This window comes from Cariama cristata, unplaced genomic scaffold (assembly GCF_000690535.1).
Source record: "Cariama cristata isolate BGI_N322 unplaced genomic scaffold, ASM69053v1 scaffold18717, whole genome shotgun sequence".
Lineage (NCBI taxonomy): Eukaryota > Metazoa > Chordata > Aves > Cariamiformes > Cariamidae > Cariama > Cariama cristata.
The window spans coordinates 2,710-29,175 of NW_009627275.1; the positions used below are offsets into that span (position 1 = coordinate 2,710).

A 26,466-nucleotide genomic window follows, 5' to 3' on the forward strand; every position below is an offset into this window, starting at 1 on the left:
TGTTTTGGTGTTGAGACAGCAGCTTGTCTTGATCCTAGAAGCCTTGGAATATAAAGTTGGTCAGCTTGTAACTGGTAAATCATGGAGGATCTCTAGAAGTAGGAATATATAAAAAAGAATAACATCTTATGGGGATTTGTTTGGTGAGGATGATCTTGACAGTGCAAGAAAGAGCTTGTCCGATACAAGGATGTGCTGCCTCTCCACTTGACGAGAGTTGCATGGTGCTTGTTACTGCTTCTTAGGCTGGTTCTGGTTTCCAAGGAAGAAAAAAGGATAACTGAGTGAAAGAGGACTTTTAAATAGCTTTCTTCATCTGTGTTTCACGTCCAGCTACTAAGCTGAAGAGAACTGATGAATGACAGTGGGATTTTCAGCTTTACAGCCCTGTTTCTGAGATAAGAAATAAAAAAGAAAAGGGATGGATGGCCAATTTGGAAAATAGAGCTGGACTTCACTCTAGATGCTGCGTGGTAAACTCTTGGCTGAAGAATGGCATGTTAAAGCACTGCTTCCTGCTGCTGCGTTAGTATAAACTGGAGTGGGAGACGAAGGTACGCTTTGAGTGTTAAGGGAACAGAATAGGTCTGGTTGTGACTTCATGTGCAGGCATAGAAGTATTTTTGTAATGTTCTTGTACTTCATTATGTTTTAGAGTACCTTCTTCAACTTTTTCTTTCCAGCCACCAAAGTTCTTGGCACGGTCAAGTGGTTCAATGTCAGAAACGGATATGGCTTTATCAACAGGTATGTTTAAATTATGATAGTCATTTATACTGTACTAAGGCTCATGGTACAGATAATATGCTATGCATTAGTCATGGCAGCAGAGACCTGAGGACCTGACTACAAGTTCGTGCAGTTGACGGCCAGATTTGACCAGGCATTCAACGAACTCTGATACCGTATCGGGGACTCTCCCGTGCCACACCATCGAAGGTTCTGTGTATCAGGAGAAAACAGAAAGGGTCAAACTCATTACAAATTTGGTCTGTTACTTGTTTCTCATGTTTACTCATACTATACCTTTAATGAGCTGTATGTTCTTGCATGACTGTCTGGCTTTTTTAAAATGTTCAAGTAAGGTTGGAGGACGAAGGGAAATACTTTTGGATAAAAATTCAAGTGTTAAGTGATTGGTCAAAAATCCCTACTCTAAGTACACATTGAGATTCTCTGATAATCATCTAACTGAAGATATTCTAGGCCTGGGTTCACAGAAATTTTCTCTTTGTATCTTTTTCTTCTCTGAACACAAACAAACCTCTGAATGGCATCAGTAATCCAAATAGCTGTCAGTGGTATTGATCACACTCCGACCTTAGGTGCACAAGACCCACACCTCCAAGTTACTGGAGGAAACTCTGACTCTTAAGGCTGGAATATCTGGGGGGCTGAGAGGCTTAAATGCCTTCTGTGCTTTATGAAAACTGAAGGCTCCTGCGTGGTGAATGATTGCCTTGCAGAAGACACACCTGGCAAGTTCTTTTGTTCTGCAAGTCCTTGAACTGTTACAGAACAGGTAGACTTGGGTAAGGTGGACAGTGTAGAAAGGCCCAGAAGAACCCCTGTTCTGCAGATGTGAAGCCAGTTCTGTACAATATTAGTCTCAGTCTCTGGAGACTACTATCCAGTGTTCTGTAAGCTTAGAAGAAAAGCTTGAATTAGGAAGTACTCTTAGTCTTTCATAGCAGTTGATGTGAGAGCCTTCAGCTGGGGATGGTGTAATAACTTGTTAGCTTTCTTCCTAAACTGAAGTTGACTGTTGCTTCAGTCCAGCGCGACAAGTTTTGGATTATGCATTATCTTTGCAAACTCTTTGACCCACCTGTTCCCTCTGCAGAGAAGGAATTGAGTGAACAGACAGCAGGTCTAGGCTCTTTCTGTTGTGTGGCAACACAGAATGAAGGTCTCGGACCGGTCTTCGTATGTTGTGTGTGGAAGCTGGAGCTGGTTGCCCTAATCGAGACAACCTCGTGTTCGTGTCTGAGTCCCCCTCCAGTGGACTCTCCTAACACCTCATGTGCATGGTTGCTTTGAGTTTCACTGAAACGGGAGCTGTGTTAACAGCTGTGGCGAGTCCTGTTGATAGTCTTGCTTGACCTCTGGGATAACAGCTCAGGTTGCAGCCCCTGTGGAAGTTTTTTGGGGCGGGGGGGTGTGTGTGTGTGTGTGTAATACTGAAAGGCAAGCAGTCCAGTTATTAACTCTGCCCTGTGTCAAAACAAAATATTGAACGTTTGCCAGACGATTACAGACAACTTTCCCCTCACCCTTCTGAAGGCTGGCGAGTCCTTTCTGCTCCTAAGCCTGGAAATTCAGAGCAGGGTCTCTGTAGCATAGACTTGCACAGAATGTATGGAATCCAGGAGATGTACTACAGGCTGGGGAAAGGAGGCTTTCACTTGTGAAGTCAGGGATTTCTATTTAAGTCTCTTAGTCTAAATTCTTATGACTTCTCACTTTCTTTTCGCAGAAATGATACCAAAGAAGACGTGTTTGTTCATCAGGTAAGACAGCAGTACTTGTACTTAGAGATGCGCACTATGGGAGGTTTCTAATGCAACTTCCTGAAACGGCCACCCAACCTTGTCCTGGCTGCTCCTTAGAATATTTACTGCAAATACCTTGAGTGGACATGTATATTGAAATTTTTAGGCAGGAATATTAGGGTGTGTTTTCCTCCTCTCTACAGTTATAACTGAGGGAGTAGGTAGCATACGTTATTCATGCTTTCTTTTGTCTGCTCTGATTTGAACACTAAAAGGATTTTAGGGTTTTTTTGGTGTGTTTTTGTTTGGTTTGGTTGTCCCTCCCCGAGGGAGATGACTCCTCTGTTTTGTAAATGCCTTGCTGCTTGTTGTCTGTTCCTTCACACCCCCGCCCCCCATTTCCTCATGTTCCTTGTGTCTTTTGTTTCTTCCTACCCATTTTGTTTGCAGATCTGTTCTGTCTGCCCTCCCTGGTATTGGAGAGAAAGTGATCTAGTCTGGCTCTTGACCAGCCTGAGTTGCTATCAGCTGTTGCTGCATGAGGCAGCTGCTTTTAGGAAGAAGAGGAGGAAGGCTATGTGCCAAGTGTGCCCAAGCAGAGAGAGGTTGCCCAGGGGTTTGTCATTGGTTTAACTTTCCTTGAACTCTCAGTAGGCTGTTCTAAGTTTAAACTGCAACTCTCGAGTCGCAGGCAACTAATGGGAAGACAGAGGATGCTGTCTCCATGCTACCGTAAACTGATTAGTTGGCTTAGATCTGGTTTTGCGTCATCTGAGACTCTTACTTCACCGGAAAATGAAATACTGCCCCAGGAGCTTGTCCCATATGAAATGTCTGCAGGTCCATGTGACCCTTAAAAGGATGAGCTTTCTGTGGTGTAAGTGGCAGTATTTCCATCAAATGGAACCAGGAAACTTCCACTCGGAGTTGGTCACAGTTCAAGGATATGTGCATATGTAGTTGTGTTAAAAACATGCTGGTCAACATTGAGAGTTAGTTCCTGTGGTTTCATGATTAAATAGCCTGTGATAAATGTTCCTCTGAGTCAAGGGGTATAGACCCGTTGTCTGAAAATGGATGAAGCTGGGAGGGAGTAAGTCCAGTGTCTGTAATGAGTGAAGATTATGTTGGGAAGTGTGTGCGATACACATTCCTGGTTCCATTGATGGAATTGGGAGCAAGAGCTCTCAATGCATGTACCAATTTCTAATGGCCGCTCTCCTTCCTTAATGACCCCGTGCTGTGTGTGTGCTGATACAGATGCTGCATCTGCTGCCCGATGGGAATGTGTCCAGAGGAGGGCGGGAAGAGTTCTAGTAACAAACCTGTTCTGAGTAGGCAGCACTGTAAAACTACCTTGAAGACAAATGAGATCTCCTTGAGGCCTGTGAGTAGATGTCCTGAAAAATAGTTGTTGTGCTGATGACGGATAACACGAATCAGTAGTATTCTGCTTGTGGAGGCTGCCTGGAGAGACCCAAACAGTGAAGGCCAACAACAAGCTAGTGTTATCTGTGCTGTTTTATCTAATTCACCTGTGGAGAAGATTATTTACCTATACATAAACTGGTGTGTGTGTGTGGGGAGACTTATTTCCCATCTCCTGTGGCTGAAATCCTCTTGGAGTGAGCACTGAACAAAACTGGCTTGATGTTTCATAAATACCACATCACATGCAAGCCTGCATCCAGTTAACCCACTTGGTGGGCTGTGCCTGGCAGAGTAGATGCTTCCAGCTCTGGCCTGGGTTGGCTGCAATTGGGTGTTCTTCAGCTCTTCCATCTCGAGTTGTTCACAACGGGCTGGCTACCGGAGCTTGAGGCTTTCTGGCCAGAGCTCCTGATGGGACAGATCCATGGTGTAAGCAGTCATTGAGCTGCAAGCTCCCTCTCCACAGTTAGTGCCAGTTCTGTCCCTCCTCCCCACCCTGTCCCGGGAGGGGCTGGATTACATGCCTAATCCCTTCAGAATAAGGCTGACCTAGTTGAACAGATACAGCCTCCTCCCTGCCTCCCCCGCATGTGTCCACAGCAGGGAGGGAACAGGCCGATCTCGTGATTGCAGTGGGGGCTAACGCTTGGTGTCTGGCTATTGGGTGCTATTTATAAACCTAGAACAGATTAAAATGCTTTTCTCTTTAGGGCACACATGGCTTGCTTTGAATTAACCCTTTGTCTTGCAGGGGACTGAAGCAGTGTTTTGGGGAAGAACAGTTCCTCACCTGCTTCGTCTTGCTTGCATCCTTGTGTGGTTGGTTTATGCAAGGTGCTGTCTGTGGCATGGTGTCAGTTAGAGGTGGTCCGAGCACTGGGGATTGATCTGCCTGGTGGGGTGAGCTGTGTCTGGGGGCCAGGAGAGTCTTGCGGTTTGACACCATTAAAAGTGTCAGTAACTGGAGAAGTCCAGCTTAACTAGGCATAGCTGAATCGACAAGCAGTGAGGAGTCGGTCTCTTCTGCTGCACAGGTTTCTTTTTTTTTCCCTTCACTGGATCCTATTCATCATGCACAGCCTGGTGTATGTGAACCAATAACTGGTGTAACAAATTTCGGCTGTTGCTGTGACAATGCTGGATATGCACATGATGTGATATGAGGATGTGGGAAGAACTCTTCCAAATAAAATACTGAACTAGCTCTGAAGACTCTTACAGCGCTTTGATCATTAGTGTCCCCTTGGGAAAGGAAAAGCTTTGTCTTAGTTGTTGAGTGCTGTCTGTGTTAACAGAAAACATGTGTCTCTTGAATCAAAGAAGCTGGAGCCTGCAAGGATGCTGGTGAAGAGTAACAGGGAGAATAGTGCGCTCTCCCCCTCGGATATACAGAGTAAAAGTCTCTTCATCAGGCTTAGAGCTTAGGCTTGTTAGAGGCTTATTTCAGCAATGTTTACCTGCAGCTGAAGTAGAAAGTAGTAAAGCCATATAGTTTCTGCTCTGAATTCTAGGATTTACTCAAAATTGTTCCTGGTTGCCTTTATAAAACAAACCCCTGTCTCCTCTTGGCAGGCTGTTAAATTGCAAATCAAATTTTTGAAGTTTCTGTCCATAAAGCTGGACCTGAACATGTGGAATCCTGTTGAATTTATCTTCTGTTATCCTTCTTGGAGGATGTTTGAGGAGCTTCATTAATCTTCATTAATCTCTGCTGAAAAGAAATCTGGTAGTCCGTCCTTCCTCTGCACTTACAAGGAAGGGGAAGGAGTTTGAAATACAACTTGTTGACGTCTGCTTTACATGCACAGCGCAAGTCTTACGAGTTTGAGTCAGTTGTCTCGGTACAAGTGGTAGTGAAAGAATTAACCCTTAATCTGCAGTGAAGATAATGATTTTAGCATTAGTGTATAACATTTATGGAAAAGCTAGCACTTCCAGCTGATCTTAGAAACGAGGCAGTTATACAGATAGGCCAGCAGAAAGCGAACAAAGCTGTCTCAGCTGATGGTGGGAATCTCTGCTTCCTCAAGTAATTCCCAAAAGAATTCACTTGAACAGCTCATTCTCTTCCTGTATCAGAAAAACCCTCTTGGGTTGTTTTTGCTTTGGTTGCAGTTATACCTACGCTTTTGCATTCTTCCTTAAGCTGTCCAGGGACACTTTTTTCAGGGAGAAGCATGGCTAGATGTAGGGCTAAAAGGACATGCTGGCCTGTTGCTTGAAACGCAAAGGGAACTGTATTCAGCAACAAAGAGAATACTTTTCCTAAACTGGTCAAGCTCAACTTTTAAACGGATTAGAACTTTTCCTTCAGCGGGAAATGTTTTTGGGTTGTTGACTGGATGAATATAGCTGCCATGCACGGACAGCAACTCAACTGATCTTCATTCTGCCTGTTTTTCTTGAACTGCGGACAGATATGACAACTGTCTTTTCTGTTTCTGCTGTGCATCCCATGTCTTAAGCCAGATTTATGCCCTGTATTTCCATGTGTGCTTCTGTCTGCTGGATCTGCACCTGCCTCCTTCATGCAAACAAAAGATGCCTGTATCAGGAAACTTAAAGTGAATTGGTCTTTAATAGTCTAGGAGGACTTCAGTAAAAAGCTGGCTACTAGATTGGCTTGTAGAATGTGTGTGTTGATTTTGTTTGTTTTTTTTTCCGCCAGCCTCTTCCAGTTTGTGAACCCTTACCTAATGAACAGATAACAGGCTTGTCTTGCTAACTGCCTTTTGTGGAATCCTGGAAATATTCTACAGAGTGAAAGGCATCTGTAGTTGACAGGCTGAAAATTGCTCCAGGAGGTTTGAGTGTTCCTGTGAGTCTGAGGAGGTTTTCAACCAGTTTTGATCCGAAACCATGTTGTTAATAGTATTTTTAGGTTTCCATCTAGGAGGTGACTATGACTGCAGTTGTCTGTTCTGGTACTATTCCTGTGCCCTTTAGGGACTCATCTAAGTTTTTGGGGTCTCCCTTACAGTGCTTAGGTAAAATGCTCATTTATGTTACACCAGTTACAGTAATTCTTCTCTAGTCAGCATGAGTTACCATGATACCTTATAGTTAATACCATCTTCTACAAAAATACTCTGTCTTAAGTTCTCTGTAGATGGTCTATGGATCTCCTAATGACTGTGGAGGCGTGGGTCATACTTGCTGCTGGAGCTACCTTGGTACAGCTTGCAGGAGATCAAACACTCAGTGTGATCTCTGTTCGTACAGAAATATGTAATGGTCTGGATATTTAGTAGGCTTGACACAGGGGATCCTGGGGCAGCAGCTGATTTGTAAACTTGTAAGTATTGAGAAAAGAGTAAGCCTTGACTGAGTACTGGAGAGCCTGTGAAATAAGAGACATCTATGTATTTGAAATATCTTGGTGTGAGACTGATCTGGTGTGTAGAGTTGGTTGTGGCAGAAGAATACCATCCTTCTCTCATCTACAGGGCTATGAATGTGTAAGATAAGTAAGATAAAATAATTTTCTGTATCTTCTTCCTTTAAAGACGGCGATAAAGAAAAACAACCCACGGAAATATCTGCGCAGCGTTGGTGATGGAGAAACTGTAGAATTTGATGTGGTCGAGGGAGAGAAGGTGAGAGATTATGGAGACTTAGGAGTGTGGTCCAACAGTTAACATCGCTCTAGTGGGGAGTAACGCAGAATCTTAGCTGCGTATCTGGTGTTTTTGTCTAATGTGTTAATCCTGGGAGTGGGTGGCATTCATACAGCTTTTCTGTGGAAGATCTATTTTTTAAAGGCTTCATTGAGAAGTATTTCTAAAAATGTATCAAGACTCCACTTCAGCTAAATCCTAATGCTTCTAGAATCTGTAATTTTTACTTGATAGAGCAGTTGGAGCTTGCAGCCTGCCCAGTAGTCATTAACTGAGGCATATATTGCCCTAAAGAATTTGTCTTGGAGCCTGGTAGCTTAATAGCTGTAAGAATCTTTGCACTTGTACTTTCTCAAACATTTTTTGAGTTTTCTGAGCTTTTTGGGATTTTTGTTGTGGGTTTTTTTTGGTCTTTAATCAGTTGCTTCTTGCTTTTTTCTCTGAACTCGGCCTGGTTGATAGGGTCTTAACCTGTGTGCATAACTCTTGGTTATGGGTTTGAGAATAACAAACCTAGTTTTGTGCTATATGGCAGGAAGGAATCTCTGTAGCTTGGAACTGATGCAAGAAAGCCTCTTTGCTGTTTCGTCTTCTCCCTCTAGCTGGTTGTTCTTTTCTCTCACCGCCCTGGTTTACTTTCTTTTGGCCTTTTAGGGTGCAGAAGCAGCTAATGTCACTGGTCCAGATGGAGTCCCCGTGGAAGGCAGCCGCTACGCTGCAGACCGGCGTCGCTATAGACGTGGCTATTTTGGCCGACGCCGTGGGCCACCTCGAAGTGTAAGTTTAACTTCAGTGATGGTCGTTCTACATCCTCAGCAGTCTTCTGAACCTCTCATGAGAGGGAACTACAGATTCTGCACTGGCATATAGTTAAGCACTTATAGCTTACCAAGTTGTGAGTGTTCTTCAGTAATATTCTGGGTTTCCTCAGCACATCATTGATGTTGATACTGATGTTTTCTGTTACTGGGTGTCCTGTAGGCCTTTCCTTGGCATGGCTTTCTAGAATGTGTTAAAAGCATCTCTTTGAGTGTTAAGGTATCTGTTTCTTTGAAGAGTAAACACAAAGGAGTGAGACACCTAAGTGGTTCACTGTGCCCTTTAACTGAAGCAAGAGGAAGTGTCTATATTACTCTAAGTAGTATAAGCATAACTTGGAAGGGTTGCTTGGAAAACAGGAGTTGTTTAGTTTGTCATTTTTGCATGGCATGGTAGTAGTTTGACCAACTAGTTGAAACCTCCACATATATCCCGTCATAGGCCTGTGCCTACAGCAGTTCAGTGTGAAGATAATGCATTTTTTTTCTTTAAACTAGCTACCCACCACTGTTCGTAACATCTGCAAGCATTCCTAAGCAGCTTCCCTGCAAGGCTTTTGCAGAGGGAGAAGTAATCATGTGGCACATGACTGTAGTTCTAGCAGTTAGTACTGCTATCCACATCCTGCTTGTGCTAAATTGGTGCCTGGAACAATCCAGCAAACTAGAACATACCCCAGGCTTAATTGTCTTTTCTTTAATAGTTGAATCTGATCTTCACTTGCAGAAATGTGTGAATGATCCAATCTGAGAGCCCTGGTGCAAGTCTCTGCCCAAACAACATAACTCTCTTCTGACCTACAGAGTTGATAGCACGAGGGCAAACAGAACAAGTGGTGTCAAATCCTTCCTTAAAGCCTAGCTGTTTATGCTAGCTATCACAAGGTCTTTTCTTTAATCCTGCTGGACACCACTGAGCCTTAAATACATGAAAGGTGTTCTTTGAGTCCCTTGGAGGCTGCTAGAAGTTGGTGCTGGTAACTGTTGGCTTATTACTGGGTGTGTCTTTGTTTTTGTGGCCGTACAGTTTGCAGCTTCAGCTTTCATGCCAAGAGGCAAAAAACTGGGATACTTTGTTTTGTTTGGCTTTGGATGTTTCCAGTCTTATCTGTTAGCTTATCAACCAGCTACATTCCAGTATTGATTCTGTTTCCTTTTGCTCTCCTGAGATTAAAATCTCCCTCACTGCCTTTATTGGGAGTGAATGCTTTAGTTGTTGGTATTGGTGTGTTGGAGCTGCTTCAGACTTTAAAGAAGTGGACGTATCAAGAGGGAGACAACCCCGTGTACTGCTGGGTATGGAAAGCAACTGTTTTTATGTTTTAGTGTTTTTTTTTTCTGCCTGGAGAGTGATAATGTGAAACCCAACTTGGGCATGGGGAACACGCAGTCTCGGGGTACTCGCGCTGGGACACGTTCTCTTGGATGTCTAATGCAAACTCATGCAGCTAAAAATCTGGCTTGCATGTGACACTGACACACTTGGATCCTGGCTCTTGAAGATGTGCACAAGGGGAACAAATTGTAATTATCACGCTGTTTTCCTTTGGCTTGCTTATATCTGAGTCCCCAGACTGATGTGGTGTGGGTACCAGACCTTAACTGTTGTGTAGCTGGTGCCTGATGTCCTATGAAGTCATCTCTCACTTCATAACCTAAAACATACTGCTGTTTCTCTGGGATCATTGACTTTGGAAGAATTGCAGACTTCCAAACTCGCAAGTCATAATTTAATGTTAACCTGGGTGTTCATTGTTGGTCCTTCTCTTTAGCTTGTTGAGTATCCTCTGAATGTCAGGCCTTCCCATCAATGCATTGACTGGTCTGGATTTGGTATCATCTGTTAAAAATAAGAGGAAATTCTGTTTTATTCAAGGATGATGAAGACCATATAGTACCATTCACTTAGCATTTCACTCTAACAGGTAACAAGGTAACCTTCATGATTGCTGTGACCTTTCAAAGATTATACTGTCCAGGCAGTGACATTGGTCAGCTCCTTCAACACTCTCAAACCATCCTGTGTAGTCTCATAGACTTGTATGTGTAAGACTTGGTTTTGTTTGACCTTAGTCAGGAGTTCCTTCTGCAGCCAAAGTTAATGTTCTGCTATGCCTCCTCAACTTTCTGCGGGTTGCCGTGGATCCTTGTGTTCTGAGATACTTGAAGTGGAACCAGTTCTGCTGGGCCTTCTTACCTGCTCACTTGTTAGTTGCCTGAACAAGGCAAAGCTCCACCTCAAGAAAGTCTTTGCAGGGACTGTCCCTGAAGTTGTCCTATTGTAGGTCAGTGAAACTTGTCCAGATATTCTTGTCATACCCTGTGTGCTGGCTTTGATAGATCAATGCAGAGTAAGAGTGAATCCTCATCTGAAGTTAGCAGTATTTGCTTTTGAAGATTTTTTTCACTGCATCAGTTAACACTCTCTTCACATTTTAATTGTGTGTCTACTTTATCTAGAAAGATGCTTTTTCTAATATCCTTTTCCTTTAACAAGGCCTCCTCTTTCCCCTTCCATTCCCATGTGTGTAAAGGGGGAAGAAAGGTAGCAATGCCTGTGAGCCATAGTAGTATGTGCACGCTATTCTATAAGGTCCCATTAACAAGTGCATTAAAGGTTGTGCTGCTTTACTTGAAGTTTTTCGGGCTAGCTGTCCTGCAGGTTATTTCTGAGATGAGTTTGAGTTGCTGATAGTATGGGACTCCTGGGCTGCGTTTGCTGAAAGGATATTTACTCAGCTGCAGGCAACTCTTGCTGCACACCTGAAGGAAAACCTTTCGGTGTACCCAGACCTGCTATGCTTAAATATCTACTAGGCTGCAGAGGTGAAAGGTTTTGCCAGAGCTCAGTTGCCCACATCATCAATCCTGTATTTACTGGGGAAAAAGGAAGTTGTTTAATTTGTTGAGGTGACTTTTGAAACCTAGAGGGCCACCATGTCAAGAACTTTTAATTGATGTTGGTTAGCAGCTCTAGTTGAACCTTGTAGCACAGCGAGAATTGACTTTTTTTTTCTTTCCCTTCTTCACTGGTGGTGATTTAAGCAAACTAAAGATACTGTCCTTTGTTTGCTATGCTAGCTCAAATGTGCTTGTACTTTGCATGGAACTTACTGAGTCTGTTTTTGAACACGTTGTGTGAATTTCTCAACTGTGAAGAGGACCTTGAGTAATCTGAGGTATTTAACCAGCTCCTCTGGAACTGCACCTGGATTGCATGGAAAAGTCTGTGGGAAGTAGGAATCCTTGTTCATATCAGAAATTTCTTAATGGTAGGCTGTGCTTTTGACTAAAGTGTGACAACATAGACATGATGTGGAGCTGTAGTCAGAATCTTAGAACAGGTAATGAATCGTGGGATAACCTTGAGAACAGATTATGTCCTCATGTACATAATTGTGTGCATTTCTAATAGAAGAAGCCTCTATACCAGTGCATTGGAAAATAAGTGAAATAGTTTGAGAGCTGTTTTATAGGCTGACGCTATTTCTTGTAGAGAGGAGACCTGAAAAGATAAATAGTAGTCTACAAAAGCTAGAGACTGATCTGAAGAGATGTAAGAACAAATGAAGCAGAAATTAGGGGAAGCAGATGGGTAAAAAACTCATTGCAATTACAGTTAATGCTTACAGAACTTTTCTTTGGGGAACAGCAATAAAATTTTGTACCTTTTTAGGGTTAGAGAAATCTGTGCAAGATCTTCATGGGGAATCATAGCCTGCCTGTCTACTTTATTCATCTTCAGAGGAAAACGTGGAGTGCAGCAGGCCAGCCTCATTCATGTGTCCTTTAGGATGACCCAGTGTTTTGTTAGAAGGTATTACACTGACTTGGAAGGTTCCTGTGGAGGCAATTGAGTGAACAGGATCATGTCTGTGCTAGACATGGTGTGATGCTTTTTAACAGTACAAACGAAACTTTCCTAATAAATTAATCTAATATACTTACTCTCAGTACAGTAAAACAAGACCTCAAAGCTCAGGTTCTGTTTGCTGGTCAAATTGCATCTATTTCAGTGACTTCTGACAGCATAATTGTTTTATTTTGGAGCCATACTTCACTTCTGGGCAATAGACTAAATCAATTGACGGTGATACTAGTGTGATGTGTTAATTGAGCTTTTGTGATACTGTAGAAGATGCAGGAAATTATCAGGACTTCTGGGCTAAGCAATTCAGTTGCTTTGCTATTCTGTTTTCAACTGATTGTTTAAGCCAAATCCACTTAAAATACTGACGTAGTCACATTCAGTTCGAGATGAATAGGAAAATGTTTGCATTGTTTTAGAGTAATGCTTCATCAGGCTTAGTCATTCTTTCCCTTACTACAGGAGATGGAGTCTTTTATCTGAGATTCCAATGCAGCTGTCTGTAGGGAGGAGTGGACTTGGGCTGTGCCATTAAAAACACGTGGAAATTCAATACAGCGTTTTAAAGAGCTGTGAATGTGTTACTGATTGTCAAGTGCTATAGGAGAGCTTTGGCTGAAAAATGTTGTTGTGTGCCTCGGCCTACAATGAAGTTGGTTGATGCTTTGTTATCTCCTGGCACGTTGTCCCTCAGACAAGACCTACCAGGCCTTCGAGCATCCTTAGTTCTGCCATTGCGGTGCTGATTGATTTCGTGCGTGCTTGCTCGGAAATGCTGGAGAAGAGGAATGGCCACTTTTTTTAGTTTTGTGACCTTTCTTCCCTTCACATCTTGCTGCTTGCTTCTCCTGTTCATGTGCTTTGCCATCTCTTACGTGAGGAAGAGAGTGAGAATTAAACTGAAGTTATGTACTACAAAACATCCTGATACAAACAGGACAGATTGGTATTGCAAAGTAGATGTAAGTAGTATAATGGCTGTCGTCAACTCAGAAGTGTAATTTTTCTTTTGTTTTCTGAGTTTCTCGAGTACTTCTCAACTGCTCTCAGATGCTACCTATTATTGCTATCTACTCAGTGGGAGTTCCTGTGGGTATGTAGTTATTGTGATCAGTTTTATACATGAGAGAAGGTAACAGGTAATGTTATTTATGATGGTGTTTTTTTTGAATTGAATTCTGATTTTTCTCTCTATTCACCTCAGCAGCTGACCCTGTCATACTGTTAAGAATAGCTGGTATAGCTATTTCTGGGTGCAGTATGTGAAATATTCCAGTTGTCTTTAGGCCATGTCTCTTTGCTTTTTGGAAACTTGGAGAGCTACGAAGAGTGCTTGAAATTATTAACATTTTTACTGTGGTGAGAAGAGAAGACTGTCCAGATTGGTCACTGAAGTTCATTGAATTCCCCAAGATTTCTTGTTACAACCTACAGCACTCCAGCCCTTCTAAGTGTTTATCATAATGTTATCTTGGCTAAAGAAAAGTCCACTGTCCATGCAGTTACGTGAGAATGGACAGTTAAAATATGATGGTGGTGGTGAAAATAGCTGTGTAGAAGTAGAAGGAGACCTGTCAGACTTAGTGTACTACTGAAGGCTGTCAGGAAGCAATAGCTTTTGTTTCTTACTGGATCAGATGCAGAAGATGTGCTTCTGTTTCCAGATCTCTTCTGAAATCCCTTCTTTTAAAGGAAAGAATACTACAATGGGAACTGTAAATCATGTAATGATTTATAAAATAGACGTTACTTATGGCTGGCTTTTTTTTTTTAAAAAAAAGTAACAAACTAGGGAAAAAAAAATCCTGAAATACAGCTTTATCAGTTAACAGCTAAAAAGATCTTTAAATTTCCTGATGGGAGTTCTGTGGAATGGGGCTTTATGTAGAATGAAGCCAGAAGTGGTCTCTGGCAAGTTTTCAGTGTGATGTCTTTCAGTTAGCTTTCCAAATTCAGAAGTGTCCTGATCAATAGCTGCCTCTCCATAACATGTTTACCCCTTCCAATGTGATGTCATGTCTTGATGCACTTTCATATGCATCAGAGAGAATGGTCAGGTTCTCTGCCTTTCTTGGCAGACAGGGAGGAGGCACCAGGTAGCTACTTAGTCTGTTACTGTGAGGAACAAGGGCAGCAATATTGGCTCTTGTTCTGTCCTACTCTTAGCTTTACCCAAATTAAAGCCTTTTGTGCATCTGCTGCTTCTTTCTACTGGATACACTGGTGTTTCTGTACTTATATACTGGTTTTGAACTTGTGTTCAAAAGACTTTTATAGTTAATACACTGTCTGTGAAATAAGATAACATTTCATCTTTATCAACACATCAAATTCATCAACACTCTCTTCTGGTTTCTTTTGGTTATAGGGTGGTGAGGGAGAAATCAAGGATGGGGTCACAGAAGGAGGACAACTTCATCAACAAGTCCATAGGAATCCTACCTATCGTCCCCGCTATCGCAGGTTTGTACTATTTCCTTTGCTCATCGTTAACATTTGGATGCTTTTGATCTACACAGGCTTTGTTAAGAGCGGGAAGCTGTATTGCCTGGCATTACTGTGTATGCAAATGGTAGGGACAGTGAGAAGCGTTTTAATTACTTAGGAGAAAGGTGAGCCAGAAGAGCAAGGAAACAACTGTAGAATTTGTTTAACGTGCTTATATATTGCTCAGAGCAAGGAATAGGTCAAGAAAGGGCAAAGAACTCTTTGTATTCTGTTACTTCCCACAACTGAGCAAGATGTTGAAGTGAGTTGCAGGGTGCCTGATTTCCCAGATGAACCTTTTATGCTTTTCTGGAAAGTGATGAATCCAAATCCCACTTGATCTGGGACAGCTAGGCCCACCATCTGCAGGGGCAGGGTGTGCTAAATTTTCTTGTGGACTGCAGACAGTAGTTTGCAGTTCAGCACTGGACTTGTGCACACCTAGCTCAGTCCTACGTGCCACGCAGGCTTGGTTTTATGCACTGGTGTTAGTTGTAGGTACAGAAGAAAGCCTACTCTTCAGTAAAAACTGATGTTGTGTCCCATCTTGTACAGACCATTAGGCTGTATGGTAGTATTATAGTTACCTTGTAGTATCCTGTGCTAGTGGAGGGTATTGCTGTCAATCAGGATTTAAATTTTACATTCCTTGAGGGCTCCTAAAGTAGAAGGTAACACAGTGGATTATTGGAGTTACTCATGCAAGAACTTTTGGAGAAGGGGGGTGCTAAAGAGACTGGAGAGCTTCCAGAATAATAAAATAAAAATCATCAAAATGATTCAAGGGGAAAAAAATGTGTGAAGAGTGGAAGTGATTGGGGGTGGGAGAAGAAACAAATGGAACTAGATTATAGAGGTCCTCAGAATAATGAGTAGCATGAAAAGGATGGATGAAACCGTTTTTTGCTTTTATTGGTAAAAGAATACACTGTGAAGAGCCTTGAAATGAAAAAAGTGGGAGACATGCTGAAAAACAAAGGGAGGTTCACAGAACCACAGGACAAGCCCAGGCTGGAAATGACCTCAAAAAAAAAAAAAAATCATCTGACCAAACCTTTTGTGAGAAAGGAAGCCTAGATGAGATGATTTAGCACCCTGTCCAATCACATCTTGAAAACCTACAGTGATGGGAACTCTGCTACATTCCTGGGGAGGTTGTTTGAGTTAAATGATTGTTCTAACTGTATTTCTTATATCAAGACAAAACCTCTCCTGGTGCAGCTTGTACCTGTTGCCCCTTGTCTTCTCAGTGTGAAGAGAAAGCCTCTGTCCTCTTCGTAGCTGCCTTTAAGTACTGAAATACTGTGGCGAGTTCCCCTCCTAAGCCTTCTCTTCTCCAGGGAGAAAAGACCTAACTCTCTGTCTTTTCTCATAGATGAGTTTCTCCAGCCCTTTGATCATCTTTGTGGCCCTCCTTTGGACCATATCCAGTCTGTCTGCCTCCTTTTTGAGTTGTGGGGACCAGAACTGGACACAGTACTCCAGGTGTGGCCTGATAAGTGCTGAGGACAGTGGGATATTCACATCTCTCTCTGCTATTAATGCCTCTGTGGATACAGCCCAGGATCCATTTTGCCTTTGCTGCAGCGGTGCACTGCTGACTCATGTTCAGGTTGCTGATTTGAGTTGTTAAGCATACAGCAGATTGCTGGAGCTCTTTGCCACAGGGTGTTGGTGACATTAAAAGCTTGGATGAGCTTGGGGGAGACTGATCAAATAACTAGAAGAGAAAACCATTGTGATATCCCTAAATAGGCAAACTCTGTCTTGCTCAGGAAATCCCCAGTGTGGAAACTGATTGGAAGCTGGGAGGCTATTTAGGAAGTAGATTTCCTTGTCCTCATTTTTCCCTGGGGATCCATAGAACTGGAATAAATGGACACTTGAAGACCCAGTAGGCCATTCTTAGGCTCTAAGTAAAGAGTCTTTGGAGTTCACGTGAACACTGATGCTTTCTAGTGGGATATGTGGAGTAAGTTGCTTAGTGATCCATGTTAGTCATACCTTAAACTGGCCAGTGTAGGACTGCTTTCTTCATTTTCCAGACGTAGTTCTGACATGACCACTCCAGCTTCCAGCCTCTACACTGAGGGAACAATTCTGTAACTGAGGAATTTGGTGCAGTTAAAATTATCAGTGTGAAATAGTCAGCCTCTGATGGTCGTACCTTCTGAGATGTTGCCTCACTTTTTCTTATTGAATTCATTTAAGTGGAAAAGCTCATTCAGATTCTTGGCTTCTTGTGACTTGTTCTATCCTGGAGAATGAGTGACCAGATAAATAAAACACTGGATTGCTTTCACCAGTGTTCTTCATAAAGCATTGTGATATGGTCTCCCACAACATCCTTCTCTCTAAATTGGAGAGAGGTGGATTTCATCGGTGGACTGTCCAGTGGATGAAGAATTGGCTGGATGGTCGCATCCAGAGGGTAGTGGTCAATGGCTCAATGTCCAGATGGAGATTGGTAACAAGTGGTGTCCCTCAGGAGTCTGTACTGAGACCAGTACTGTTTAATATCTTCATCAATGACAGACGTTGGGATTGATCGCACCTTCAGCAAGTTTGCAGATGACACCAAGCTGAGTGGTGCAGTTGACCTGCCTGAGGGACAGGGATGCCAACCAGAGGGACCTAGACAAGGTCAAGAAGTGGGCCTGTGTGAATCTCATGAGGTTCAACAAGGCCAAGTTGCAAGGTCCTGCACCCGGGTCGGGGCACCCCCAGATATCAGTACAGGCTGGGGGATGACACGATTGAGAACAGACCTGCTGAGAAGGACTTGGGGGTGCTGGTGGACGAAAAACTGGACATGAGATGGCAATGTGCACTTTCAGCCCAGAAAGCCAACTGTATCCTGGGCTGCATCCAAAGCAGTGTGGCCAGCAGGTCGAGGGAGGGGATTCTGCCCCTCTGCTCTGGTGCGACCCCCGTGTAGTCCTGCCTTCAGCTCTGGGGTCCTCAGAACAAGAAGGACATGGACCTGTTGGAGTGAGTCCAGAGGAGGCCACGGAGATGATCTGAGGGCTGGAGCACCTCTGCTGTGAGGACAGGCTGAGAGAGTTGGGGTTGTTCAGCCTGGAGAAGAGAAGGCTCTGGGGAGACCTTAGAGCAGCCTTCCAGTACCTACAGGGGCCGACAAGAAAGCTGGGGAGGGACTTTTTACAAGGGCATAGAGTGATAGGACAAGGGGCGATGCCTTTAAACTGGAAAAAGGAAGATTTAGATGAGATACCAGGAAGAAATTCTTCCCGGTGAGGGTGGTGAGGCACTGGCAGAGGTTGCCCAGAGAAGCTGTGGCTGCCCCATCTCTGGAAGTGTTCAAGGCCAGGTTGGATTAGGCTTTGAGCAACCTGGTCTGGTGGAAGGTGTATCTGCTTATTGCAGAAGGGTTGGACTAACTGACCTTTAAAGGTACCTTCCAACCCAAACTATCTGTGCTTCTGCTCTCAAGGATCTGATTTGTACTAGTCTGCCATTCACTCACTTGTTCCTCTTCATCTTTCTATCAGCTAGCTTAAGAAGTCAAGTTCCAACACTGAATTCAGAGAGATGAGCTATGAAATGGATGTAATCTCCATTTTTTTGAAATGCATGTTTGTTCAAATACAAAAAGGAGTAATAACAGTGGAAGAGTAACAAGCTGAATTTCATGGGAATAACAAAATTATCCTTAACTGCAGCAACTACCTGTTCCATGGAAAATGGATCCATCCTTCTGGATGCTGAGTCTAGAACCAAAAGCCTTCCACCTCTACTCTGAGCTTTGCTTATCTGTGAATGTTTGTGTTAAAGCTGGCTCTCTTATCTAGGATTGTGGGAAATAGGGTAATACCGCTGCTGCTGCTTGTAGGGATCTGAACCGAATAAATTTTATTCCTGAAAGTCTTCATGAGCACTAGGCAGTCAGGAATAGCACCACACCAAGTACAGTGAGGCACCTGAGCTTTTGCATGTCACATGAGCGAATCGCAAGCTGGATAATTTGCCCATGGCCGGTAGGAGTTTATGCAGTTTTGATGCGTTTTTCCTATACAGCCTATATGTGTGTGGAATGCTTCTGTTGTGAGTTAACAGGTAGGTATTGCTTGCATTTACATGCGCTAAATCCAGTGACAGTAGTGCTTTTGTGTTAGATTCATTTGGAAAAGCTAGATTGGGTTTTGGAACTAGATAGCTGCAGATTAGCTAGCTTAGTTAATTAATGAGAACTAGATAGTAGGCAGTGACTTTGTCATCACTTTTGGCTGTGTTTTGACAGTTTATAAGCATAATTTTGTTTAAACTGGAAATGAGATTAAATACTTTTGCACACTTCAGGAACACAGACTTGATAGCTTAGTGTGAATAAAGTCCAACTCACGTGACTGAGATATGTGCTACGCTTTCTTACACAGTCAAGAAGGGGCAATGTAAGGCAGAGAGTGAAGATCCACAAATGGTTTATAGTTGGAATTGAGATTCCCAGGGATCGCATTATTAATTATGAATAGGACTGGGCTGGTGTATAGCTATGCCAAGGCTAACTTAGCAGAATCGGCTAGAGTGGCCACTACTGGCTTGTTTCTTCTAGCCAGCAGTTTCAGATGGGCTAGCTATTGTAGGATAGACAGTAGAATATGCTGCTGTAGCTTCAGAAGCAAGAAGACACCCAGGTTGCTTGTATTTCTCTTCCAACTATACGCCAAGCAAACTCTAAAGAGATGGTTTGCTAGCGTTCAGAACTGTTAAAGATGGTGCTTGGTTAGAGAGGTTTGTGCTGGGCTAAAATTACAGTGGTTTAACCTTCTTGGGCTTCTCTCATACTTAACACCTATTTCTCCCCATCTTCAGAGGGCCCCCGCGTCCACGCCCTGCCCCAGTGGCTGGAGAGGCTGAGAACAAAGAGAACCATCATGAGGCCAATGCTCTAAGTCAGCAGCCACTTCGCCGTGGGTATAGGCGCCCATACAACTACCGGCGTCGACCTCGTCCACCCAATGCTCCAGCTCAGGATGGGAAAGAGGTAAGCGTGCTCCTAGCAAAACATGGCAGAGACTGAGTTTTGATGGGGTGAATGCTTAAGACCTTCCATCCTGTGGGAGTTTTAACAAGTGTATTGTTGGTGTGCTGGAGGAGTCTGATGGCCAGCTCCAAAGTGCTGATGGTTGAAGGTAGCCGGTTTTGTTGTGTGTTGCTTGTGACCTTCTTTGAGAATGAACAGCTTATCTTAAATGGAACCAGCAGTGGGATAGGGATTTCTTCTGAATGGTTCTTAATTGGGATCAGACACTGACAGATATTTTTTGGAGAGAAACAGTTGTGTTTTCCAGTCTCCTCAAACCTTCAGTCTGTATGTATTATAAGAGATGGATTTGAAAACTCTGTGTCAGTTTACTGGACTGCTTGAACCAGGTGATTTCAGGGAACTGTTTGCAAACACAGATTTTTTTTTACCTTGATGAGGAAAGACTTTCTCATTCCATATCTACTTGAGGTCATCCCCTGACAGAATCTGCTGTGTAATACTAAAACTTTAGTGTATTTCCTATAGTTAATGTTTTCTGAGGATTCGTCGTCCTTGACTATTTTAAAACCTAGGTTATGCTGGCCCTACCACTGAACAAGAGGAAGGGTCTGGAGGTCAGTCTTTGTCTATAATAAAGATTTATTGTGTCTCAGACGAAGGTGACTGAAACACCTGCTGAAAATCCTGCTCCAGTGACTGAGCAGAGTGGTGCTGAGTAATGTCCGGCTCCCCAGGCACCTTTACCATCCCTCAGGTAAGGAATATAGGTAGTTCCTGTGTTCCAGCTGAAGTAGCATTGTGTAGACTTCTAGGACCTGGACTCTGGCCACTTCCCCTTATGTACAGCTAGATATTTGTGGTAACTTCTGAGAGTGCTCTACAGGCAAACCAAGTACAGTCTGCTGCTTTTCTCTCCTCTTTCTCCCCTGCCTCTCTGTCTGCATTTGTCACAAAGTAAATTTTGCTTTATAATTCTGATTTTTCAGGAAGATCTATCTGGTCTATATAGCAATAGCATCAACTGAGTTAGTAATGTTTTGCTTTAGGAAGATACTGTACTTTCAGCTTACGGACAGGATAAGCATGACTGGCTCATCCTGTCTGTTATTATAGTAAATCCCTCTCCACCTGACATCTCACTTCAACAGGAGAATGAAACTTAAACTACCTTTTAAAAAATTTGGCTCTTCAACAGGTGTCCTAAAATACAACTCAAAAGTAACACCAAAGAAACACACAAGCAATAAATTGTCAACAGTGATGATGAAAGTGAAGATTTGAAACAATGGAACTTAAAAGGAAAAAAAAAATTACCAGCAGCTGAGATCAAGGGAACGCCTGCAAGATAGATGCATGAAGAGAGAAAAAGAGAGCGAGATTCACAAAGAGCAACCTCCCCAGTTTCAACAGCAACTGTGGGGTTTTTTTTTTTCTAGAATTTCACTGTTTCGCTAGTATTGAATTTTTCAATTTTTTTCTTTTGGTATCAAACTGAAAAGGGAAAAAACCCAACCAAAGAACTGAAATTGAAATAAAATGCTTTTTTTATTGGATGCTGGTGCTAAACCTCCCAGGTGTGATGAGTTTGGTTTTTTTTCTGTGCCAGTCCTGTTCACTGCAGGACACGGGGAGGAGAAACTTCCGCTTTCCTTGGTAAGATCTATTTGAAACTGTGCAGCATGGGTGACGTTCCTCACAAATAAAAGTGATTTCAACTAGCCAAAAAAAATTCACGTTTTGGTATGTTTGTTCATGTTTACTTTTAAAATAATTGATTGTTTTAATCTTGCTGCTTCAGCATTTATATGTAAAAATGAGAGCTCTTTAGTATGTGTTGGTGTCTTGTCTAGAACCATACTGGATGATAGATGTGCAAGGACATGGCTAGGTTAGGTGGATCTACTTCAATCCAAAACCAACTTCTGTGAAGAAATCATGTGACAGAGCTATAACCTATACTATCTTCTCTGCTCCTCTGGCTCACATGGTGTTAATGGCTGGGTTTTTCCTGTTACCATCTTGTGGCAGGAGTTTGGGGGATTTGGAGTGGGTTACTGGGGTGTTACTTTCCCCTTCTGTTTTGCTAGGCTTTTGTGTTCTGTACACAGTAGAATCCAAGCTTTGAGACTCCTCTGCTCAAAAAGACAAAAGTAGGCTTAGTAACTGCCACTTTATTCAAGCTTCTGTTCCAAGTAATAGCAGTGTGTTTTGTTTTTCCTCCACTTTTCCTTATTTGAAACCAGTAAAATCTCTGTACCTGTGCCATCTTGTGTTAATGAGCAAAATACTTAACTGTCTTACTCATGTGTGTTCTTCTAATGTTTGTCCCTAAAACTTGGATGTCTTGTGAGTGTTATCAGTCTACTTCCAGCTGTTGAATATGGGTGTATTTCTTCAGCTATCTTGTGTCCTTCATTCTCTAGTCCAACATTTCTCCTGTTGTTTTTATCCAAACCTTAGATAGTATATTTGTTTCCTTAGAACACTGCTTTCTGTTCTTAGCTATGCAATCTTTACCGAGTAACACATTGTGTAAAAACCCCTTTGTTTGGAGCAACACTAACTGTACACACGTAGGACTAAATGAGAGTAGAGAGATTCTTGGCAGGTACCTTCTGTCCTTGTCTCCTCCAGTTTGCCTGTTCTTGCACACTGTTAAAAATTATATGAGGTTCTCTGAAGACTTACTTTCTTGTGTTATTCCTCAGGAAGTGAGAAGTAGGGGGAGTGTAGGGGATAATTATGCTCCAAAGCACTTTGCTTCCAGCTTCTGGGAAGGTGAGGAATGGCCCTTGTACCCCATTGCCTCTGCCTTGCCAAGGGTACCGGAAGGTTTCGTGATGCGGGAGTTGTACTGCCCTGCCCGCAGCTGGCTGCCTTGGGGATTTCCTGCTTGCTCTTGCAGTGAATTAGGAACTTGTTTCATGTGAAGTGAAAAAGCTATGGGCTTGGTTTGGGAAGGAGAATGCTTGTGCCTCCCTTGAGTACACACACACAGAGCTGCATTTGCTGTGAGCTTGTGTAGTGTAACCTGCCATTGCAGTGCTGGATCACTTACCCAGCAGTTCTGAAAGTGCAGTGAGGGAAGGATTTCTGTGAGACTCAGGTTCTGCACTGAATCTGGTATGCCGTAGACTGGGAAAGGTGTTGAGATGGACACGATGGTATTCTAATGTCTTTCCTTGGAAGATGGAGAATATGGCTGTTTTGACAGAATAAAATTTAGTAAGGTGAGGAAAATACAAGTAATGCACCTTCTAAAAATTCTTAAGCAGGATAATCCTTAGTAGGCTTCAGTTTTGTTCAGAACTAAATCTATTTCAGGTGGATTGGGGCAAGGTTGGCAGTTTCATTGTCATATAAGCAGATGTGGGATGTTAATAAATACTGAAACATTACTGCAGAATTTGTCATAAAAACTACTTGAACTGCCTGCAGTTGTGCAAAAGTAAGTGTTTTTTCTTAAAGTGAGATTTAACAGGCCAAACAGAATTTTCTTCATCTCTGCAAAAATGCAGGTCAGAGTGCATCAGTTTAAAGATGGCTAGTTATGTACTTTTGTTATTTTATGAAAAGAGAAATTGAGGGAGAGATGCAAGATCCTAGCATCTAGTTCTGTTATTTCAGTCCTACCTCTGTGATAAGAAGAGTCTTTGCATAAAACAGAAGCTCATGTGTGACATAACCCCTTTCATCCCCGAGTTCCTCATTATGAAAATACAGGCTCAACTCTAATAAATCTAAAGCATTTATTGAAATTACATTTTAGATGTCTCAGGCTGGACATAAACTGTTCCCTTACTAGGCCACTTGTTCTTCTGTTAGCTGAGCACTGGCTGAAGAAATTTAAAAGCAGTGCTCAATGATGAGGGTCCATTCTCTTGGCAACTGTGGGGCTTGTGTACCTGTAAGTAAGGCTACGGGTTATCTGCCTCAAGCGGAACTTCAGATAAGTCCTTAGTTTGTGGTGGTTTGGTTTTTTTAAAACACTTTTAGCTACAAAGATTTGTAGAGTAGTTTACATGCTTTTATACCTACTTGGAGCCATTGGTTTTTGTGCTATGTTCATTCTCTCATTCCAACCTTCCCTTTCATGAGCATTTATAATGACTTACACTTGGAGGGGATTACAGTTTCATAGTGTAATCATTTTACAGTGTTTTTGTAATACTCTGTCTGCTTGACTGTAATCAGGCTTTTTGCTTGTGAAGGCTGCTGTCTACTGTTTCTTAGCCACAAAAAAATAGTCCCTGTGTCTTGTGATGTTTTGAGGAAGGGAAGAAGAAAATTCTGTAGGCCTTTGTCTGTGCAGCGTTTCATTTAAACATAATAGTGTTGCAATGACAAGATATTCACTGATTCAGAGAAATACATATGCTGTAAACTTTTGAATAATGTTATATCTGTGTGCAGCCCTTCCCACCCGCTTCTATGACTCTGTTGTGGCCAGCAGGACCAGGGCAGGGATCATCCCCCTTGTACTCGGCACTGGTGAGGCCGTGCCTCGAGTGCTGTGTTCAATTCTGGGCCCTTCACGGCAAGAAAGACCTTGAGGTGCTGGAGTGAGTCCAGAGAAGGGCAACGAAGGTGGTGAAGGGTCTGGAGCCCAAGTCTGATGGGGAGCGGCTGAGGGAGCTGGGGGTGTTTGGTCTGGAGAAGAGGAGGCTGAGGGGAGACCTGATCGCTTTCAACAATGACCTGAAAGGAGGGTGTAGTGAGGTGGGGGTTGGTCTGTTTTCCCAAGTAACAAGCGATAGGACAAGAGGAAATGGCCTCAAGTTGTGCCAGGGGAGGTTTAGATTGGATGTTAGGAAGAATTTCTTCATTGAAAGAGTTGTCAAGCACTGGAACAGACTGCCCAGGGAAGTGGTAGAGTCACCAGCCCTGGAGCTATTTAAAAGATGTGTAGAGGTGGTTTAGTGATGGGCTTGGCCATGCTAGGTTAATGGTTGGAGTGGATGATCTTAAAGGTCTTTTCCAACCTAAAGGATTCTATTCTCTGATTCCATGGGGGTACTGTACACAGGTGCAACAAATGCCTTTGAAGTAAAACAGGCTTTCTGCTGCAGTTGGGAAAAACTTTGGAAATAAAGTCTGTGCTAAGTAGAACTTGATTTCATACCCCTTAGGACAAGCTGTGTGCATACTTATTTCATGCCAGGAGCACATGCTTGGGCCTCCCCCTTAGAATGAACTTGCATGCGATCTGGGTAGTGAGAATTGTAATGTCCCTAACAGTGACATGACAGTGGTTTTCAGACTCTTCAATTTGTAGATCCGTGGAAATTTCTGATGAAGATGGAAAACTATGCAGCATAATCTGACATGCAGTTATTTGTTGTGGCTTTTTAGAAAGTGTATTTGTAGATCTTGAGTTCAAAGCCAAGGCTTTAGCCATTAGTATTTTTTCTGCCGGTTTGGCTTTTTGGAGAACCACTTAGCCTTCAGCATCACTGTGATTCTGCACAAAGAAAGTGTATGCTCCAAGATGTTTAGACACAGTTGGGGGAAAAGCAGCCTCACAAGCCAAGTGGCAGTGGGATGCTTGCTCAAACGTGAAGGAGATAAGAAAGTTTTGGAGGCCATGTCAAACAAGTGGCAGCTTGAACGCTTCATTTTGTGCTGTTGACAATAGTGGAGCAACGCAGCTGTGATGCAGTTTTGAGTCTTGGAGCTAGACTGCACTGAGCACAAAATTGATCCTGATGCCTTAGTGTCACCAGCTGATGAAATGAATAATACTTCTAAAATGTGGTAGGAAAGGCCTACAGAAAGTTGTCATTTGAGTTTGGAGCTTCATCGTATTTCCTGGCTGTTGTCAAAATGTATCATTCTTCGGTGCTTGGCTATCAGTCTGAAGTTTTGAGTTGCGAACTGTGACTTTTGTAGGACCACACAGGTCCTTAGAATTAGTCAGGCATTCTAAGGCTGACTGGCCATAAAGTATGTGTCTGTAGTACAGAGAGACATCCACTCTTAAAAAAGGCGGGGTGTGGGTTAAATGTGTGAAGATCCACACAGTCTTAGCTTAGGCTTGTGTTAATGTCAGCCTAAACTCAACTTTAGGTGCACCTAAAGTTGGAGCCAAACTTCTGCTGTTTTAACATACCATGTAACAGCAGTTAGGGGGTAAGAGGGAAAATGTGCTTTGTACGGTGTACCTGTAATAATCTGGTTTTGTTTCTAGAGGCTTAGAAGGTCTGTGTTCTCTCATTACTGCTGGTCTAGCCGTTTATTTTCACTTACACTACACTATACAATGCTCACATTTGTGTCCGTGAGTTGGAGAGTGCTCTTAACAGTTTTTAATGGCCTCTAAATCTTGCTCTTCTTCCTTTAAAATATTCTGTGTAATGTAGTGCTGGTATATACAACAAGCTGCATGTAAAATCCCAGCAATTTCACAACCTTGGGATGGTATCCCAAATGTAGCATGAGAGCTTAAACAGTCACTAAATTAACCTGCGCTAACTAGTATCTCCACATGCCTTTATTTGGTCTGGCTTTCTATAAATGGGAAGGTGCCATGTGTCCTCTTTATTCACTGTTTGACTTTCTGAGGAGCCACAGAGAATTTTCCAGTTACCAGCAGAACTCAATCCATGTGTAAAATTACACATAATCTCAAAACCTTGTAATCTTACTGCCTAGGTGTATATTCCGATGATCCAAACCCAGAGCACCTACAGAAAACCAGGCAAGTAGACAGTCAATTATTGGAAACAAAAACGAGAAAATATAATTA

The 26,466-nt window shown here is 42.7% G+C and overlaps 1 protein-coding gene across 1 annotated transcript; it reads left to right on the plus strand.

Annotated features, from left to right (window-relative positions):
• Nucleotides 1-683: 683 nt before the first annotated feature.
• On the plus strand, nt 684-21,438 carry YBX3 (Y box binding protein 3; the record flags this gene model as incomplete). Its single annotated transcript, XM_009704390.1, has 8 exons — nt 684-747; nt 2,477-2,510; nt 7,430-7,519; nt 8,195-8,317; nt 14,595-14,689; nt 19,547-19,718; nt 20,375-20,475; nt 20,917-21,438. Coding segments are annotated over 7 exons (644 nt in total), but the record flags the coding sequence as incomplete, so codon positions are not given.
• Between the last annotated feature and the right edge of the window lie 5,028 nt (nt 21,439-26,466).